The sequence below is a fragment of the Typha angustifolia genome, chromosome 13, assembly GCF_048772165.1.
Source record: "Typha angustifolia cultivar Huaian chromosome 13, ASM4877216v1, whole genome shotgun sequence".
NCBI lineage: Eukaryota > Viridiplantae > Streptophyta > Magnoliopsida > Poales > Typhaceae > Typha > Typha angustifolia.
Genome location: NC_133251.1, coordinates 16207437 through 16223004, shown reverse-complemented (window position 1 = coordinate 16223004; position 15568 = coordinate 16207437). Strand labels below are relative to the sequence as shown.

The 15568-nt window shown below is 40.2% G+C and overlaps 3 protein-coding genes across 3 annotated transcripts; all 3 read right to left on the bottom strand.

The window, feature by feature from the left end:
• Nucleotides 1–336: 336 nt before the first annotated feature.
• On the bottom strand, nucleotides 337–1723 carry LOC140774829 (uncharacterized). Its single transcript, XM_073117973.1, has one exon. It carries the CDS (start codon nucleotides 1624–1626, stop codon nucleotides 820–822), a length of 807 nt encoding a protein of 268 aa, XP_072974074.1. The 5' UTR covers nucleotides 1627–1723; the 3' UTR covers nucleotides 337–819.
• A 3428-nt stretch (nucleotides 1724–5151) lies between these two features.
• On the bottom strand, nucleotides 5152–9080 carry LOC140774700 (receptor-like kinase TMK3). Its single transcript, XM_073117786.1, has 3 exons — nucleotides 8940–9080; nucleotides 6363–8661; nucleotides 5152–5846 (listed from the first exon to the last, which is right to left on the bottom strand). Exons 2-3 carry the CDS (start codon nucleotides 8650–8652, stop codon nucleotides 5335–5337), a joined length of 2802 nt encoding a protein of 933 aa, XP_072973887.1. The 5' UTR covers nucleotides 8653–8661; nucleotides 8940–9080; the 3' UTR covers nucleotides 5152–5334.
• Nucleotides 9081–11996: 2916 nt separating this feature from the next.
• LOC140773283 (E3 ubiquitin-protein ligase PUB23-like) lies at nucleotides 11997–13232 on the bottom strand. Its single transcript, XM_073115760.1, has one exon. It carries the CDS (start codon nucleotides 13230–13232, stop codon nucleotides 11997–11999), a length of 1236 nt encoding a protein of 411 aa, XP_072971861.1.
• Between the last annotated feature and the right edge of the window lie 2336 nt (nucleotides 13233–15568).

The window sequence follows — 15568 nt, the reverse complement described above, 5'->3', positions numbered from 1 at the left end:
ACTAGGGTTTTATATAGAGTTGACCTGACAAAATCGATGGTTTGAATAATTTCTCTGACAGAAATTTAGGTAAAATGTTAAAAATAAAATGCTGGATTGAAAAAAATAACTTTGCGATCAAGTCATAGGAATGGATCCACGACAGAGTATCTTACATTAACACATGGATGATTATAAAAAGAGAGGTGTAACAAAATGATGAGTTATTCAATTAGTAACACAATGGGGTCATTTAGGGCCCAGCTAGTCCTCCGAGTAGTCACAAAACTTTGTAAGGCCAGTAGATTTTAAAGAGAATAGGTACAAAAAGAAAAGGCTATTGTGTCCAGTTCCAAGTAATGGAAATCTTTTGCCTGTTCCTGTTATCATACCACAATATCATTACAATCCAAGAGATAAATTGGAGGTCAGATAACAAAAAAACAACGCAAACCATTGCAGCATCTCAAACGCACACCAAGTGAAATCCACTTCCACATAGCAGAATAAAATTCCACCAGCAAATTATTGGCTTCACAAACCCCTCCCTTACGTATCCCACCCCATCACTATTTCCTATATAAAAATCTAAGCAACAAGTTTAATATCGTGGCCAACTCTTAAGGGCTCACACACCACTCCGTCGAGCTGTCTTTTTGTCAAAACCCAAACCCAAACCCATATCGATATCGACACGTCCACCCAAATATCTCTCTCTCTTCTCTCTCTTTCTCTCTGTGCCCTTAGAAATAATTACTAATTACTAAGGGGGGGAAAACGAAAAATAAAGAGGGCCAAAAAAAAAAAAAAATGTGTGTGGCGGCGACTTGGTCCGTCCACCTAAGCGGAAGCTTCGACGTGCTTCTTTGAAGGCCTCTCGATGGGCCCCACTGGCGACCGGAACCCTACCGTGACTGCGTCCTTGATGCACCAGTGGAAGGCCGGCGGCCGCCCTTCCTCGGACGCCAACTCACACTCGTCGCAAACCGCCGATGCCGCCGACACTGCCGTGGCGGCTCTCCGCTGCGAGCCCCAGATGTAAGGCTCCTCCGACGCCGCATAGGGGTAGTACTCCGCCGCCAACGCAGCCGTGGAGAGGAGGTACCTCTCACGCTGCCTCTGGAGATTCCTCATCTGGCTCTCGTAATCCCAAATCCCTACCCCTATCGGCTCCGGCATCAATCCGGCGAGCATCGCCGGATCCAGAAGCGATCCCCCCTTCGGATCCCTCCTCAAGATCGTCTTCGCCGGCGGCAAGGACGTCTTCTCCGGCTCTCCTCCTCCTCCTCCTCCTCCTCCTACTCTGCCGCGGCGCGATCGCCCCCTCCTCTCCCTTCGCGACCGACGGAGCGTAGCGACGACGTAGCAATCGCCGCTCCTCTCTCTCGCGATCGCGGCGAAGTCGGTCGACTCGTCGATCGGTGAGTTCCTCTTCGCCTTCCTCGGCCGGACCAGCGACGTCGAGATCTGCTGCGGCGCGATCCCGATCAGATCGCCGATCCCCGCCTGGAACTTCTTGAACCCTAGTGACGGATGCACCGCCACCGTCCCGATGTCGACGCTCCGATCCCCGTCCATGAACACGACGGGAAGCACCGCGGCCGCCGCTGCCGCCTGCGACGGTGGCGAATTCCTCGATCTCGCCATCTCAATCGGATGAATTCCGATAGAGTTCCGGCGGCCAAGGGAAAGGAGCGCACATCTGGATTAGGGTTGAGATATAAACAAGGTGAAAACCAGAGAGAGGAAGGAAGAGCCTTTTAAAGGGGTTTGAGGCGGTGGCTCTGTGGTCATTTCCATAAAGGCGTGGGGGTATTTCCGGCAATAAATTTTCTTAGGATGGTCGAAAGATTCGGATTGCTTGCGAGTCAAGCTACTGCATGCATTTACCACATAACACTTAAATTACAAGACTGTCCCTACTTCATACCCAACTCGATGCGTAGTTGGGCGGTTACTCTCTGAAACGGTCAGTGCACATGGACAGCGGTAGTAACTTGGTGATTGCGACAAAGCGCGAGGGCATTATCGTCTAAATAAAAGTTTGGGACCGCAATGGTGACTACTAGCCCGGCATCATCGCGATCCTGGGCGACGCTTTCTGCCCGATTTTGTAACTACCGGTTTAACGCGGGATACGAAGTCATTCAACTCTCGCCGTTTTGCCCTTCTCCCGCCTTTAGATCTACTGCCGTGCCACTCCAGGTTACTCTAATGTCTTGCTATTCGAATCTTTTAGATCTCGGTTTCTTATATATAATGGTATGATTAGTTGTGTTCTGAATGATTAGTCTCTTAGCCTTTAAATTTTCGATGTTTTGATAGCATTTTTGTATGTCGATTTAATAGTTAGTTGCTACTAAGTATTTCCTATGTGCATCTCTTAATTCCCGTTCTTCTTTACATTCGGTAGTTTAAAAGTGATAAGATGTGTATATATTGTATATGCTGATTGATGTAATAGTAGGTCAGTTCTAGTAAAGCTTCTTCTAGATCATATTTTGCTTGGTCTCCTTAGAGTAGTAGGTTGGAGTGGTTGGTCTTTGGGGGTCTATGCGTGCGAAAATTTATATTTTTAATGATTTGTTTCAAATAGCTAACTGCTTATTTTTGCAAGTAGATTTGGCTCCTTATCATTTAAATTTTGCTACTAGAATCAGAGGAGATTGTTGCAGATGCTTGACAGTCCAACTAGTTTTCCTCCATCTGGCTTAATTCCATGACTTTTTCCAGATGGCAATGAAATGCATGTTTGATGCTGCTAGTTTCCTTGGATTTTTTTTTTCTCCCGTTTTATAACCGCCCTAAGCAGTGTTACTAGTCGTTTTCAGGCTTTAAAAAGGCATTGAAGTAGCCTTTTAAAATGATGAGGAAGGAGGAGAAAATATCATCTAATAATTTCATTAGGAGAGGCATCTGTCATTCACATTGCATGATGAATTCTTCTTGGTATTTCATCTCTGACAGAAGATTGTCTGAATGGGGGCAAAGATAAAAGGAAAAGGATGATAAACTCGTAACTGATATTATCTTCGACAACTTTGTATTATGATTAGTGCCAAAAATCAGAAGATGAAATCGCGAAGATCATGATGCCAAATTTTATTTTATTTTCCTCCTCTTTTCTTGTGGGGTTTGGCTTGTTTGGCAGAATTGGAATATTCCACCCTTGCTTGAAGACTCGACAAGAAATGTACTTTGCAAGCCTTATGAACTAGCGGATATATGTGGGTCTTATCTGTTTCTAAATGCTTACCAACCTGCTAACCTTGCTATGGACTATGCTTGCTTAAACTGATCATTGATTATGATTATCTTTTTCCTTTTATACAGGATGACAACTTTAATTTCAGTGAAATGCAATATCTGACTAGACTAAATCACTCAAAATTTCCTGTATAACATACTGATCGCTAGGTAAGCTTAGTAGCTTTTCATCTTTAGTGTCTAAGATTGCTAGGAAGAGCAAACTTGGCATCAGATATACTGAAGCTCATTAGTCCTTCAGATTTAGACGCTCTATCGGTACCATCCAGAGAATTAGAGGCAGTTTATTTCGTAATAGTTAAAGGTCTTGAAGAGTGATTAGATGTATTATTACAATCACACTGCTAGCAAAACGAATCTTGTGACTGTTTGTTATCACATAATTTTGCTGCTCATAGTTGCTGACTAATAATGCAGAAGAAATATTCTGGAAATGCCAGATGAGTCTCATGGAAATTATGGCGAATGCATTGGATCACATTTCGTATTTTATCTAGTAATTGCCTCCTAAATTTCGAATCTAGTCTAGTACTAATCTAACAGTATTCATCTTCATCAATGTATTCCAATGGCATTTTCTATATGGTACTTCATTGTTGTTTTGTAATCTTGAAGCATCTTCTGGATGGCAGCCTGTTTTCCTATCAATGTCTGTCAGACTGCAAGCTGTTCGGTACTTTGCGAAGAGTAATTTGCGAAAGAGACGATCTAGGATTCCTTACAGTTGCTGATACTTCTCTTAAGAAGGCCAAGAAAAGGAAAGAAGTAATCTTGATGCTCCTTCTCTTGTCTATCCATCTTGTATGATTGTATAGCATCATTTGTGCATAACGAATACATAGAATGGAATAACAAGCTTTATTCGTCTCAGGCTCAAATTGGGCTTTTAAAGGTTGGGCCAACTTGGGCCATAAATTTAGATCATGGAGGCTAATCTTGCATTCCTTTCCCTTATCTGATTATTAGATCCAAATCTGGAAAGATCATGATGATGGAGACATGGAGCTGGTGTGGCCATCCTCATAAATCACGAGGAAATGGAGATAATGGTTAGCGATTCCATATTGGTTGATGAATAGGACAGTCTTCACAGTGACATGGCACTATCTCTTTTATTATTATGTTTAATTACACTTAAACTTTCTAAACTATTATTTTGCTACCATTTTTTTTTTAAATAGTATAATTGCTAGTGCATTGTTTAAAATAATAGAATTGTCACCATGTTTTTTCTTCAGAAAATATAATTATGCCTAGTTATAGATAGGAAATATCCTTCTCTGCAATAAGAGATAATAAATTGACCGCCAAATTGTTATTAATCTATCTACCTTTGTACTTTAGAGAGCAAAGTGGACATATATTATTCAATTTGATAATTTCCATGGTTGTATGCCAAATTTAATGAAAGATTTTTATGTAACAAAGTTCCTTCCGTGACGGCACTGATGACATTTTATGGTCCAACAAACCAATCTATGTATGTGAGGCATTGGTACACCTAATAAAGTGTCAGACACTCAGAATAGTACAAGTTTGCCTCAACTTTCGATACATGTGGTCCAGCATTCCATCTCATCAATCTTTGAACAATCCTCACAAGAGTAATAAATGCAAACTCAACACCCGTCATACTTCGTAGCTTGAAGAACGATTAAATGTGAATTAGTAAACAATTAGATATATAAACATTTCAAGTTATCTATCACTGTCCAGCTGTTTGGCACAATGAATGGTAGTTTTGACTCGCTAAAGAAAGCTAGCTTTCTCTATCAATGAAAGAGATCTCTAATGGAAGACAGCAGATATGAATCAACCGAGAAGAATGAAAAGATTCCGACAAAGAAATAGTGCATACAGTGGAGGACAGCTCCATGCAAGAAACATTCAACTCCTTTTATACAATTGGGTAAACAAGCATAAATGTCGAAAACCACAAACCTCAATCCACACATGATGATAAAATAGATCCTCGAAAAGCATCCATATACAATGAAATTAAAATAGTTTACGTACATGAAACTAAAATAGCGTACGCGCAATACGTACAAAGAACAGAAGAACCAAATGAGCCAGGACTAGGTTTGTTCACCGGCCATCTGCCGATGTGAAGGATTCTGCGAAACCAGCAGGCCTGGCTGGGATGCTTTCTTTGCTATCATCAAGGTTCATGAAACTTCCAACGGTAGTGCCATCGGCAGCTTGCCAACCCTTCACCATTTGAAGGAGCGGCTGGGCTAAGTCGATACCCAAATATTCCTCTTGCTCATCATTTGTCGGCTTCCATTTCTCCACCAGTGGGGCAAGCACATTCACCGCATGCCCCATGTCCGGTCGTTGGTTTGGCTCTCGTGCTGTGCAGTGGCCTGCGAGTTCTGCAATAATGCGGATGCTTTCAAAGATCTCGTCTGTCAGATCTATAGATGGGTCGATCGCTGCCTTGAGCTTTTCTTTGCTGTTCTTTACTTGACAGAACCACGACGCCAGGTATCGGGTTTCCTCTGGCCGCTCCTCATCAAGTGCCATCATACCAGTCACTAGCTCCATCAGTACTACCCCATAACTAAAGACATCGGCCTTTGTTGTAATTTTCCCGGTCACTGAAAGAAATCAAGATAACAGGAGTTGAATCAATCAAGAATTTATGCACAAATTAATTAGTTAAAATGCTCGGATAAAACTATTGATCGGGGATCTGATATTTAACTAGACGAAGTAGGACATTTTTTCTTACTTGAACAAGATTTGGAATTCAGAGAAGTTGGCAAGTAACAGGTACATTTGCACAAAATATTATGTATCATGTATAAAGGAAACATGACCTGATAAAGCACAAAAGGAACAATCGAACAACAGCACAAGTTCATAACATCAGATTATTCTGATAAGCTAGCCAGTATAAGTGCTAGACATACAGTTTATTATGTCAAAGGGCATAAAAGCAACACAAGAAAGATACTTCACAATGAATCATAAAAAGACCATAATAGATTACTGTTCAGAATCTAGGTAGCTAATCCTTTAATTGAATATCTTAGGAACATAGAATCTGAAACATAACATAGCCTTTTCCGATAAATTGGTATTGGTTGAAGAAAATATGGAGAAATGCTTACCAGCATATTCAGGAGCCAGGTACCCAAATGTCCCAGCAAGCCTGGTTGCCACAGAATTCTTCCCATCAGGTGCAAGCTTAACGAGTCCAAAATCCGAGACTTTTGCTCGATAGTCATTGCCAAGGAGTATGTTTGATGATTTTAGATCCCTATGGATGAAGCATTGATTAGCCAAACTATGAAGATACTCCATCCCCCGCGCAACATCCAACGCAATGTTGAGTCTTTTCTTCCAGGATAAGGGCTCCATATTGTGTTGCTTCCACTGGAAGAGATGCTTGCTCAGAGCTCCTTGATCCATGTATTCATAAACTAGGAGCCTTTCATTGCCTTCTATGGAGTAGCCCAATATAGATACCAGATTACGGTGTCTAACCTTCGTAAGAATGTCGATTTCAGCTTGAAATTCATCTGTAGCTTTGCTACTTACAACACCAGCCTCCATCCTCTTAACAGCTATGATAGTTCCGTCATGCAAATCTCCCTTGTAAACGACCCCAAATCCACCCCGGCCAAGCACATTCTCCTGGGAAAATTCTCTTGTTGCTTTACGAAGAACCTGAACAGATATTACAAAATTCCCTGCCTCAATTACATGGACGTTGCTTGTGCCACTGCCATTCCCGCTATGCTGATCACTAGCAGATGCACTGTTATTGATATTATTTGCTACAGCTATTTTAACCATGTTGTCTGGATCGGATGAACTTCTTGGGTGCACAACAATAGAGGTTGGTGTCATTAAGGTATTTTCTTTTCCCTTCCGCCGGAAATACAAAAACAGAGCAGCCAATACTATTATCAAGACCCCAATTGCAATTGAGATGACAATAATCAGAATCTTTAACTTTTCAGAACTCGTTGAAACTCCACCACTATCACCACCATCAGAGGATGGACTGCCGGGAGAGTCAGGTGTGCCAGATGAAGGAGATCCATCCAATAATGGATTTCCATCCACAAGCACAGTCACACTGCTAGGGAATGCCGGAACTGGCGGCAGCAGATTATTTGAAGAAACATTTAACAATTTCAACGATTTCAAGTATGTTAAGTTTGAAGGAATGGTACCAGTAAGATTGTTTCCTCCAAGCCTGATGTAAACTAGAGAATCCAAATTCCTAAGCGATGGACTAATTGTGCCATTCAATTGGAAGTGTGGCAAATTTATGACAGACGTCTTGCTACCAGAGCAAGATATCCCTGACCAGTTACCAGCACAAGCATCGTTACCTGACCAGGCAGCAGCAAGCTTAGGTGGATAATTCACCGCGGCAAGAAAATCCAACAGAGCAGTAACTTCAGGACTGCAGGAATCTCCAGGTGTCGATGAGCAGAAGGAATTGCCGTCGTAGGAGAAGTTGTAATTCGCCTTCGGAATAGGACCCATGAACATGTTGTTCTCAAGCCTCAACGACTCAAGCTTTGGCAGGCTCGTCAAGCTCACCGGAATGAGACCAACAAGTCGGTTGTTGAAAAGCCACAGCTGCTTCAAGGAAGTCAATGCCCCGATCCCTTCTGGTATCGGCCCCGAGAAATGGTTTGCATGGAGCCAGACATCAGTGACCATCGTCATCGAAGCAATAACATCGATCGATCCAGACAATCCACTTCCTTGATTGTTAAGCCAAAGAATCCGCATTGTCGAATCAGCGAAACTAGCAGGAATCCCACCAGTAAAGTTGTTGTAAGATAACATTAACCCTTCCAAGTTCGACAACGTCCCCAAGTAATCCGGAATCGACCCGACCAATCCACAATTGATCAAACTAATATTCCTGAGCTGCGCCGAGCTAGCCAAATCCTGCGGCAATTCCCAACCGCCGGAGCTGAGATTTAAGGAGTTCCCGCTCAAAGACAAGATCTCCAAGCTAGTTAATCCGACGAAGAAATCCGAGGGAATTGTGTCGAACAAGTTGTCGTCAAGAAAAACTTTCTGCAAATTAGATAAACCACTGAAAGACGGCAACTTTCCGCGAAGTTTGTTACCCTGTAAACCGAGATCGGTGAGCATGGAGAGCTTCGAGAGGCTTTCCGGCAAGGTACCGCTAAGGCCAGCGTTTTGGACCTGGATTTGGACGACCCTAGAGCCGGAGCAGTACAAGTTGGGCCATTGAGGAGGGCCGCAAGGATCAGTGCTGTTCGATGGCCAGTTTAACACCGATGGGTTGTCCAAACCTTTGCGAAACTCCTCGAGGATGGCCAAATCGTTGGGGTCTGTCTCACCCCAAGCCACTGAGAAGAATATGAGATGAACTAGGAGGAAGACGAGCTTCATTCGAGCTCTCATGGCGATTCACTGCATGCAGAGAAACGCGAAAGGTACTAAGTACACAAAGGAGAGTGAGAGAGAGAGACCAACTACGAACAAAGCTCCAACTTTGCTCCGGGAGCACAAGCAAAGGCAAAGTTGCGAGCTTTAGGCAAGACCGCAAGAGGGACAAGGCCCAGATGTCTAAAGATGCAAAAGGACCCAACAATGGAGTAATGGAGAAGTTTGTAGCTCCTGAGCTAAAACCCAGACTACCCCCATTGAAGAGAGAGAGAGAAGGAGAGAGAGAAAGGGGGGATTTGTACCTTGGTATGTGGGTGATGAAACTTTACTGCACCTTGGAGTTGATGTATTCGGCACCTCCACCCCATGAAAGACGGGAAGAAGAAAAGGTGGTGTTATTAGTCCTTAAAATCTCAACTAATATAATCATAATATAATCATATTATACTTTTTATTTTTATTTATTAATTTTAACCCTGTAAACTAATCAATATCACTCAGATTATTGTTTTAAATTTAGAAAAGATGGTTACTTCTACTGATATAATTCCTTCTAATACTTACACTTAAAAGTTAGGAGGTTTGCCCATATATAATATATTCCCCAGTGATAGACAGGGCCACATCATCACAGTACTTACAAATAGTACATTTATTTTCTAGGGGTATTCTCCTTGTATTTATTTTTCTATCACACATTCACACTTGATGCATGATGCCAAAGTTTGCAAGCATTATTGTACCCCACTTCTACAAGGTTATGGACCACTACAAGTATTAGGATAATTTTCTCTAGTTTCATCCCTTACCATCTTCATCATCATAATTAATTAATTAATTAATAGAAACTGTAGCTTACCATACAAGAGATCAGGATGCTCCTATATTTATATATATTTTGTGACATTGGATATTTTTCTCTTTTAGTCAACCTTCAATTAGATATTAAAAAATTCTCCTAATTCTCAACTAGAAGCTTCCTCTCTTTTATTTTTTATTTTTTATTTTTTTTAAGTTGCTTCTACTGTTTTATTTCCCAGGAAAACAACAGTAAAATATAGTGGGAAGTAATGGGTTTGAATTCTCCTATCTATATAAAATAAAATAAAAACTTAGCAACCTAAGATTTTATTTTGAGACACACTAATTTATGTGCCATTTTATGATGTGGGTCATTCATTTTATTGTCAAAGCCACAGCATCTTGTTTCAATCTACAACCCAATTCAATAGGCCTGATTGAGAGAGAGAGAGAGAGAGAGAGAGACAAAAGCATGGAGGCAACTAACTACCCATCTCACTAATCCATTCCAAGTCCATTTGGTTGCAATTAGTGAAGCCTAATCACACATTATCTTAATGTCTACACGATCCAAATGTCTCTTAGTTGGCATCAATTAAGCTCTTAATCACCAAATTTCTATGGGCATCAACATAATTAATACATATATGGATGGACTAACAGCTCTGCATGTTCTATATTCAAATGATTAATGATCAAGGTTGCCTGCATGATCCATCACCTTGTACCTCTTTAATAAGCATGTATATCTTCTTCTTCTTTTTTCTTTTCTTTTTTTTTATTTTTTTATTTGTATTTTAATATATTAAAATTTACCTAACTTGGAAACGCGACATGTTAGCTACTGGTGGAGGTCGGCTGGACCCCATCTGAGTGACGAATGTTCCTTTCTATAAATAGAAAAAGAAATTATTAGTAGTATCAAATCTCAAAAGGCCGAAGACAAAACGCCGAACCAAATAAATATTAAATTATATTATTTTTTGAGTATTTAATCGTAGGTCTTTTTTGTCATTTAATTGGTCGCGAATTAGGTGGTCTGAACTAGAGCATTATTAGTCGCTTGTAACCTTAATTAGGGGGCAAAAAAAAATATATATTTTTTCATTTGCCACCCTAACTTTTTAGAGATATTAAAATTTACACCCTGTATTTCTATTATTTGCAATACTTGGCGGATTAAAAGGCTTAAATTCACCAGAGTTTGGATGTCTTTTGTCTGGTCTATAATTAAATGTTAAGAAATTATTTGATTGATGTATAAGTCCTAAATGTAAATAAACATATGCACGAGGATTATATTTATACATATATCTATGAGTGGTGTATAAATATATTAATTAATCCTGGCCCAAGGATTAGGCCATTGATTCAAGCCTAGCCGGGCTCAAAGTTGGCCCTATGGATTCAGGCCCAAGGCCATCTCTTCCATCTTTTAAGCTGGGCTAGAATTGGACCCTAATTAATATTTTGTTGGTGATGGGCCTTCAATAGTTTAGATTTAAAGATTGCTAATTGTTTAAAGAGAGAAGGATTGGTTGCTTACCTAAGAACAAATTAGCCTATACTTTAAAACTTAAGTAGTAGACTAGGTATGTTTGAAAACTACAGTCAGTCAATGACTTTTAATTATAAGTGGAATATCAGATCTTCTAAGAGAATTACCAAAGTGTGATTTATTGGAAGAATTATGTTTCCAGAGGGGCAGATAATAGAATGAGAATAAATTGGAAGAAGTCCATCCATTTCATGAAACTATTCTTGAGCAAAAGGATCTCCCACATAGATTTGTTCGATTTTAAGTTTTATCCATAACATCACTTATTGTGTTATTGGATGATTATCATGACCTAAATTTGGAATCATAATTAGCCACATATCCTAATAGAACTTAGGATACACGAAGACTTAATATATATTTTCCAAAGTCCAAAATATTGAATAATTAAATCTATTATTAATAACTCCAAGTCAATTAATAATAAAAACTCCCGAAGGTAAGAAAGAAAATTCGCTAAAACTAGTTGAATTATATATAGAAGTTACTAACTAGGTCAGCCGTCTTCAAACACACCTAGTTTTCAGTCTCATATTAAGGTTTTAAAACAAATTGGACATGTAAATAATAACAATAATAATAATAATAATAATAATAAGGGATAGATTTAACATAGTAAAAATATATACATAGTACATCCCTAAGATGACTAATCACAATGTTTTGAATCTTGTTTTGATTTTATGGTAAATATTGCCAATTTCTGCATTACATTTCGAACCCAATCTTAAAGACAACTTGTCTTGCCACTCCTATCAGAAACGATGCAACTTTGCTACAATTAAGAACTAATAAATGTCTATAAGCAATCATATAAAGAACTTAGAAATGAAGTGGACAGGCAAAATTTAAGGAGAGGAGAAAGGATTCTTCTCCTTTCTCTCTTATATATGCTTGAATGAGTATGCTCCTACCAAATCTTGTCCACTAATTTAATCAGAAAAAATGAATCAAACTACAATTACTCATCATCGATCGAAGTGCAAAAATCTTGGATCAATTAAGAAGGATAGAAAGCCAAGAACTGAGGAGATAAGCAAGGCGATGCTTTCCAAACCCTTGCATGCAACCTCAGTATCTCCCTCGCCTTATCCTTCGTCTTTACTCCGCACTGCTCACTTTGGAGCACCAAGCACAGCTTCCCCACCACCCCCACCTGCACCATCTCCTGCAGCACCGCCGCCGTCGCCGAGTACTTGCACATGGAGTGCAGCACCCCCACCGCCCTCTCGCTCGCCGCCGGCGAGACCCTAATTATCTTCTTCGCCACCACCGCGATCCCCGCGGCGTGAGCCGCCACCGCCGCCCTCCCCTCGGCGCACCCGCAAACCCTATCGAGAACGACGAGCACCAATTCGCAAACTCGCCGGTCCGCATCCTCCATTAGCATGTCGACGAGCACCGGGACGGCGCCGGCGTTGACTATTTTGATCCTGTTCCTCCCCCATGGGCTAACCCCGGCTAAGACGTGCAACGCCGCCTTGGTTGCATGCAACGAGATTTGATCACGTAGGACGTTAACGATCTCATGCAAGAGGTCTTCACCGATACGCATCCATCGCGAAAGGGAGATTACTCCGACGATAGACTTGAGCAGTAGCAGTGCATGGGTTCGAGATTGGTAGCTCGATCTTTGCAGTGTTACGGTCAACGCCTGGATAAAGTTGCTATTCTTCTCGATTAGGCCGATAAGTGATTGCTCGGATAGTTGAAGAGAGTACAGAATATGGAGCGCTTCATCAGTTGCAGTGATCTCGTACTCGTACTCATCTCTTGGACTACTACTGTTGCTGTTGCTTATGATGGAAGCTAAGATCTCTACAGCACTGGGGGTGGATTCAACGAGCTTCTTATTCCTCTCGCTCTCGGCAACGATGAGCTTGAGGCTCTTTAGGGCCTTCATCTGCGTCGGCGCCTGCTTGGCCTCGTCGAGGAGTGCGGCGATCCGGGCGCGGTCGACGGGGGGCTTCGGCGTCGGGAACCGCTCGATGCCGTTGGATGTGTTGAGGGTACACCAGGCCTGTATTAGCCGCCGGAGCGTGTGGTTCGGCGTCAGCTCGGACTCCGGCGGTACCCGCTGCTTCGTCATCGGGCAGCACTTGGCGTCGCCTGACAAGAGCCACCGCTCGATGGCCTCGCGGTCGTAGGTGATCCCGGTCGAGAGCGTCACCGGATCTTTCATGATTTGCAGGGATATGGGGCACAGGAAATAAGATGGAATCTCCACTTCCTCCATTGAGATCTATAGTAGAAGAACACGAAGAAGAAGAAGAAGGAGAAGAAGAAGAAGAAGAAGAAGTCTTTACTTTTTTTGGGATCGAACGAGGAGTAGATCTTCAAATATGTATTGAATCACCCATCAGTAGATAGAGTTATGTCTATATATAGAAGCTGAATCTAAATAAGATAGGAGGAGCGAAGTCCACGCGGACCAAGTAGTTTCGAGGAAGAGGGAGAGGTAACTAATTAAGAGAGTTGACAAAGTTAATATTTAATTTTCCTACTAATTAATTAGGAGGCCAAATGGCGGCTGGATTTGTACTTCTCTAAACTCTGACCACCTCGTTTGCTTGGATAAGTATGCCATACGATACATATACCTAATTGGTCAGCTTTGACGCACATTCCTCACCCTTAGCCACACATTATTCTTCTTTGGCATATTTCCACTTCCATTTTAGTTTTATTATATAAATAATTCGCACTCTATCTAGCATGTTTGAACATGTAGTCCTCTCTATATATATATATATAAGTATATAGTAATAAAAATTGACACTCTTAATTTCTAGTATACTCTATTTTGAACATGTCCTCCTGCATCTCTAAGCTGTTTCTAGCATATACTTGAACATGTCTTTGGGTGTTGGGTCAAATGTGATAGATAAAATGCCAATCTTGCTACGAATTGGTTAGCCTTAAGTGCTAATTCTTTTTATGTCATTTTTGTTTGGGATGACTCTCAAATTTCCAATTTATTATCGTTAAAGATATATTATTTAAAATGTAATAGGCTTGTTATCCAATGTATTTAGAAGGACTTATAATAATAATAATAATGACACCGAATGCTAAGCGTTTAAATAAAAAGTCAACTCCTAAATTTCATATAATTTATTATCCAAAGACTAGAGTTGGTCTTTGTTCTACTTCTACAACCAAATTGAGCTAAAATTGTACCAACTATTGCCGAGTTGTAAATAGAGAGCAAAATTCAAATGGAATGGAATTAAATAGATAAAAAAAAGTGGAGGAAGTGGCCTGGTTTTCTTAATTGCTAATTACTTGGTCAATGTTTTAGAGGGGGAGAAAGGATAGAGATGGATATGTGGATGAGAAGACCTTTGGATGCCATGATGGGATCCACATAGATTAGTTTGTGACAGGCTTCTCAACGCCGACACAAGCCAACCAATCGGCAATTTAGTATCACACGTGTTTGACTTCTTTCCTTACATTATGAGGCACGTGAATAAATCTATGTGCTACTGCTAATTAAAGACTTAAACCAACTTTAGTCACTTTGGTAGGTAAGAAAAGTCATTTATTTAAATTTTATTTTCTATGTCTAAAAATTAAGCTATTAAAAGATGATTAATTTTTTTATATTCTAACATTTATCCTCGTTTTTGGACCGAAACATTTTGATTGACCTAATAAGTGAATTTGATTTGTATTAATTCATCGATTACTCTAAAAATTTAAGCCGATAAGAAATAATAATTATCTTATTTATAAATAATATCTATCTATCTATCTAAAAGTACTTTTCTATAGTATTTCAACTTTTTATTAAAATTTAAGAGTTATTTATTTACACACAAACTATAAAATAAAATAAGATGTTCTCTAATAGTTTTTAGAGTAATCGGTAAGTTAAATGCATAAATAGTCTAAATAATTTATAAAGATTAAAGAATTACTGTAGACTAAGAAAAACTACCCAACTTTGGGAACCTAACATAACTTTCAAATCCCCACAACCTAGTTTGACTATGTATATATTTCATCAAGAGGTAATTAACTGTTGTCATGTGTTTACCATCCACTGTTCCAAATATAGACTTTTACTATGGGTCAATATTAACTGTTTCCACTAGTGGAGGAGAAGTCCATGCAATAAGTCAAATAGGACGGCTTCATATATATGTCTATATATTGGTATGCATGAGATGGCAAGGAGCTAGCTAGCATGTATGTGGACAGTAATGGAACAGCATCACATGGATGTAGTTGATCGAGGGTTTTAATGCAACCTACTTCATGCAATAATATTAGAGAGAGAGAGTGAGAGAGAGGAGACTTGGAGACTTGGGAAGAGAAGAAATAGAAGAAGATTGCCTGAGTTAGTCAGCATTTTGATCGATGCATGGATCAATGGGCGGTGGTGATTGGAATGAGAACAATTTTAGAAGTCCACCATAATTAATAAGCCAGTGATGAAAAGCTACCATTATATACTTTTAAATTTCTTATATATACTTAATTTAATTTCTAGACCACATATAGTATGTATATTGGACGTTCTAGTTGTACTCTAATCACAATCTCAACAGTCTGTTCTGATAGCTC